Below are 5000 nucleotides of genomic sequence, written 5' to 3'. Positions count from 1 at the left end.
ACATCTACATCACACACACACACATCTACATCACACACACACACACACACACACACACACACACATCTACATAACACACACACATACACACACACACACATACACACACACACACATCTACATCACACACACACACACACACACACGCATACACACATACACACGCATACACACACACACACACACACACACACACACACACACACACACACACACACACATCTACATCACACACACACACACACGCATACACACATACACACACACACACGCATACACACATACACACGCATACACATACATACACACACACACACACACACACACACACACACACACACCTACATCACACACACACACACATACACACACATACACACACACACACATACTCTCTCTCTCTCTCTCTCTCTCTCTCTCTCTCTCTCTCTCTCTCATATTTTAGTTCCGTCACACTCTATCCTGCCTGTGACCTTTAAAATGTGGAAGAATTTAACCTGAAGTGCAGCAACTAAAATAGAGTTTTAAATCAGCGCTGCTCGTCACATTTCCACATCTGCAGCGAAAACAAAACCCTGCTGCCAGTTTACTTTCATGTTCTATAGCCTGTGAGAACTTGATATAAAATATATCAAATATAGAAATCCCTACAGAATCTCATGGAGTTCAACATCTCCACCTTCATCCTGAATAACTTACTGTAAATTCTTCCATCAGTCTCAAGTAGGGATGAGATTATTCAGACTGAGATTATTCAAATGCAGGGATAATGAGACAATATCAATATAAACATCTGAAGCACTTGTTCTGCTGTAAAAGAGCTGAAGTGGTGAGCTAATAAACAACAAAGATAATGGAGGTGAAGAATAAACCAATTAAAAAAGACCTAATTTCTTAAAATCCACTCAGTTTAATGAAAATAAAAACCTGCCTTGTGGCAGAAGGGCGTCACCATTCACTTACTGTGGCTGGACACAAGCCCATTGTATTGGTACTATCCTGAACGAGGTCATGCTGGGGTTCAGGATCTCATGACTGCCCTGGAAACTCAATCAGCTGAGAGCTCGCTGTGTTCCAGGACAATCCCACCCCACTGTACACCACCGCTATATCACAAGTACTACTGGGATTAACCATCAAGTCTCTTTGTGTATCTGAGAGCAATTCTGGGGATTGGGGGGGGATGAAGAGCTTTTCACCTCAATCTCATTGTGCTTAGAGCTTCAGAGAGCTTTAGAGCATCTGGGTCACTTGGCTCGAATTCTTCAGTGTCAGCTTTCGCCTACATGCTACACAGCAATTCAGTAAAAGTGTGTGGAGTATAAACAGCCTTGATGAACTATAATATAATAAAAACAGAACTGATTATGAACTGGTACTCACAGAAATGTCTTCTGGAAGGCCACCAGACACCTCTACAGCCTGGCTGTTCACTCGGACATGAGTTCGTGTCACAAACTGAATAACCGACGAGCTGTCCTGCAAGAAAACACTAATTAGGGCACGTTTACTCACGTGTTTGGATAAAAACCAGAACAATGCCAATAGAAGACTATCATACTTTTGTAAAAGTATTAACTGGAGAAGATCTTACTTTCTTAAGAGTTTCAGTGTTCAGTAGCATTCGCACATCAATAACCGCAGCTTCGTCTTTAGCTTGGGATCCTAAACTACAGGAAATGGTCATACAGGCTCTTCCTGGCCGGTCACAGTCCTGTAGAGAGAGGACACCATCATCACACACGCACACACGCACGCACGCACACACACACACACACACACACACACACACACACACACACACACACACACAAATTACTGCATTTAGAACTACGGTATTTTATTATAAGGTGTGTAAAAAGTGATGCAGTTCATAGAAACCTCGCAGTAGTCTATAAATAAAGTCTATAAATAAATATCTCGGTACACAAAACACAGGAAACAAAAGAGACACGATTGACGTACCAAGACTTTCCTGCCAGACTTGGTGAAGAACGCGAAGATGGTGTAGAAAATATTCTCTCTGTCCTGGGGGATGATACACGGGGTGGGGTTTCTGGTCCATGTGCAGTTGCCTTTGCCCTCAGCTACCTGGAAAACACCACCAGAGCTTTTCACACCGACACAGGACTCACCTACAACTGTTTCTCAGGAACGAAGTTAAGTGTGAACACCTAGAGTCAAAACGGACCCAGGACAAGATCTAGTGGGATTCCTGATAAATGATCTGGAGCCTTGTGTGTGAACAGAACCCGAAACCTTACAGGCAAGAATTAAAACAACAAGCAGACTGAAGTGACAAAAGAAACAAAAAAGTGGAGGTGCAGAAAAATGTCGTTATTTTACATGTTTTGAATGTGAATTCCTGCATCCTGTTTAATCCTGACTTCAGGCTGGAGGTTTAAAGAATCTGAAACCTGATCATGACTGATTTTGTTGGTGAAATGGTTTAAAAGTGCAGGATGAACAGCTTCATACGCTGCAGTCACGTTGTGAGATTTTCTTTCTGTGATTCCACACAAGCAGCTGAACCCTGAGGTACTGAGATTTACAGGGAACCAGGAATTAAAACCAGTCCAGGTTCTTTAAACTTCACATTACTCCATTCCAGTTTCCAGGTTATAGTGGCGTCATAAAGATGTATCCTATGAGAGATGGAGATGTTCTCACATACTCGTCCTCATTCTACATGGATGAACTCTGACCTGCTGAGTGAGTTATGAGATAAAAGCCTGGTCAGTCTGTAGGAGTTCAGAGATTCCTCCTGACCGGTTTCCTCATATCAAGTTATTTTTTATTTAACCTCCACATCACACCAACGTCCACGTGCAGCTCTTCCCCTCGGCAAGTTTCACCTCTGTCATCTCCAGACAGACAAGGACCTTCTATCTGTGGAAATGTCTAATAGCTTCCCCATTGTTCAGCTCTCACACCACCACAGTGCTGTCATTGTACTGTACCATTTATCAAGTGGAAGCTTTACAACGATAAACAATGTTCCTTACTGCACAACAATACAACATGAAAAAGATCATCTTTAATAAGCAGGAATACGTTCAATTAAAAGCATCGCCATCAATTAAACTGTCAAAAAAAAAGGTCTTCAATCGCAAATAGACACGTTTTCTTCAAAAAAAAAACCAAAAGCATTTTATATGTAAGATGCTGACTGAGTGATGACATGTTCACAAACTCAAGGTTAAGATGAATCTCTACTTCAATATATTCATCAAACAGATTTCCTCATGAATTATTCACACCAGCATTCTCACAAGAAATTTACTGTTCAATTCTGAAATTCTGAATCATGGAGTTTGCTTTGTGCACAGTAGCAGTGTGATGCTGGAGCAGGTTTTGGGTCTCCCAGTTCGAGCGAAGGAAAATTTCATGCTCCTGCATCCAAAGACGTCCGATACAATCATGTACTTCCAACATTGTAGTAACAGTTTGGATGGAGAAGAAACACATACGGCTGGAAAAAGTCAGATGTCCGAATACTTTTGTCCATAAAACGTTTTTACATAATCTATCAGTTACGTCTCAGTCTACCGAGTCTTTTACTCCCTAACGTGCATAAAATCCGTCCTGAATACTTCACATTCCTCAGATAGTGAGGATTCAGTTACTGCACCTCAGCGCCTCATCAGCACATCTGTGAAGGACAGTGGTTACTGCAGTGTAGTGTACAGATGTGGGGATGGTTGTTTGCAAAGATGTAAAATATGTAAAAGTTGTAAAAGTTGTAAAAGATGTAAAAAGATGTAAAAGTTGTAAAGGATGTAAAGGATGTAAAGGATGTACTCACTTGTGTGTCTATGATGTGGAACATGTCGACTCCATTTCCTAGCAGCCTGTTTGGAATCCTCATGTCCACGGTGGAGCCCGGGAGTCTGCTCGGCCCATTGTTTATCACCTAAAACAACAGCACCAGGAAAGTGAGTACATGCAGGAGTCCGGCTTTAACCGTGTTTGTGTTTAGATATCATTATCATCATGATATGGTCCTGTTTCCTGAATATCTAATAAAGAAAAAAACATTTGCAGACCTGAAAGGTAAAGTTAAGAGGCTGAAAGTTGCACTCAAAGTCCTCCAGCTGAACAAAGCGAGACGAGTCGACTGAACCTCCATACACGAACGAGGACGGAGTAACCAAACTGCACAGACGGAGAATTCATCAGCATTTTAATCAGAATACTGATATAATGCATAACTAAAGCAAAATAAAAAGTGTATTTTTTGTTGTTTTGTGGTAAAAATGTGGATATTCCGAGAAAATGAGAATCTTCAGAGATGTTTTTATGCCTCTGTTTGAAACAGGATTGTAGTGGAGCATTTTGAAATCTGTTCTTACTCGTGAATTCTCCAGCATTACAGCCAGCTGTGTAATAAAAGTAAACCAGCTGTGCAGACGTGCAGTCGAGGCATGCAGGGTGTGTGTACAGGGCACACACTCATGTACAATAATTAACATTCAACACTGTCACTGTACCAGATGTTCAAGAAACTCATTTAGTGACAGGACAGAAATAATGACACATTAATCTACATATTTTGTTTAGGTTTAATGTTTACAGCATAAAATAAACAATCTATATTTGAGTTATTGTGTGTTCAATGCATGTTGTGTTTAGATGTTTGATGGATGAACTCTTACCCAGTAACAGCTGTATCCACTTCGTGTACCAGCGGGATGAAAAGCTCCAACCTGTTATCGTGTAACGTGTTCTCATGTTCCGGGTTCGCGCTGAGTTACAAAAACAAGTGCACAAGCGCAGTGAGTACGAGTCAATAACAAAGTTCAATCACACATTAGCACTTACTATAACTGACTACACACAAATATTAAACACCGTTATTCAGTCTCGAGGCTGTGGAGCAAATCAAATCACCTTCAGAACTTCAGTCCACTTCAAAATCATTTCATGCTGTTTGTTTATTAAAGGTGTAATAGAAGTCTATTAGTAAAGAAAACACATCTGGACAGTGTTGTTTATACACA

General features: G+C 40.9%; 1 protein-coding gene across 1 annotated transcript in view; it reads right to left on the bottom strand.

The window, feature by feature from the left end:
* Positions 1-5000, bottom strand: part of itga9 (integrin, alpha 9) — a 45960-nt gene that overhangs the window by 6722 nt on the left and 34238 nt on the right. The window contains exons 17-22 of the mRNA XM_083539032.1: positions 4656-4745; positions 4047-4155; positions 3806-3913; positions 1966-2091; positions 1595-1714; positions 1384-1479 (exon numbers count right to left, since the gene is read on the bottom strand). Of these exons, the coding sequence (XP_083395158.1) occupies positions 1384-1479; positions 1595-1714; positions 1966-2091; positions 3806-3913; positions 4047-4155; positions 4656-4745 (649 nt within the window). The remainder of the gene's footprint in view (positions 1-1383; positions 1480-1594; positions 1715-1965; positions 2092-3805; positions 3914-4046; positions 4156-4655; positions 4746-5000) is intronic.

The sequence above is a fragment of the Silurus aristotelis genome (genome assembly GCF_946808225.1).
Source record: "Silurus aristotelis genome assembly, chromosome: 4".
Classification (NCBI taxonomy): Eukaryota; Metazoa; Chordata; class Actinopteri; order Siluriformes; family Siluridae; genus Silurus; species Silurus aristotelis.
The sequence above is the reverse complement of the archived record's forward strand: the minus strand, read 5'-3'. Positions and strand labels throughout refer to the sequence as shown.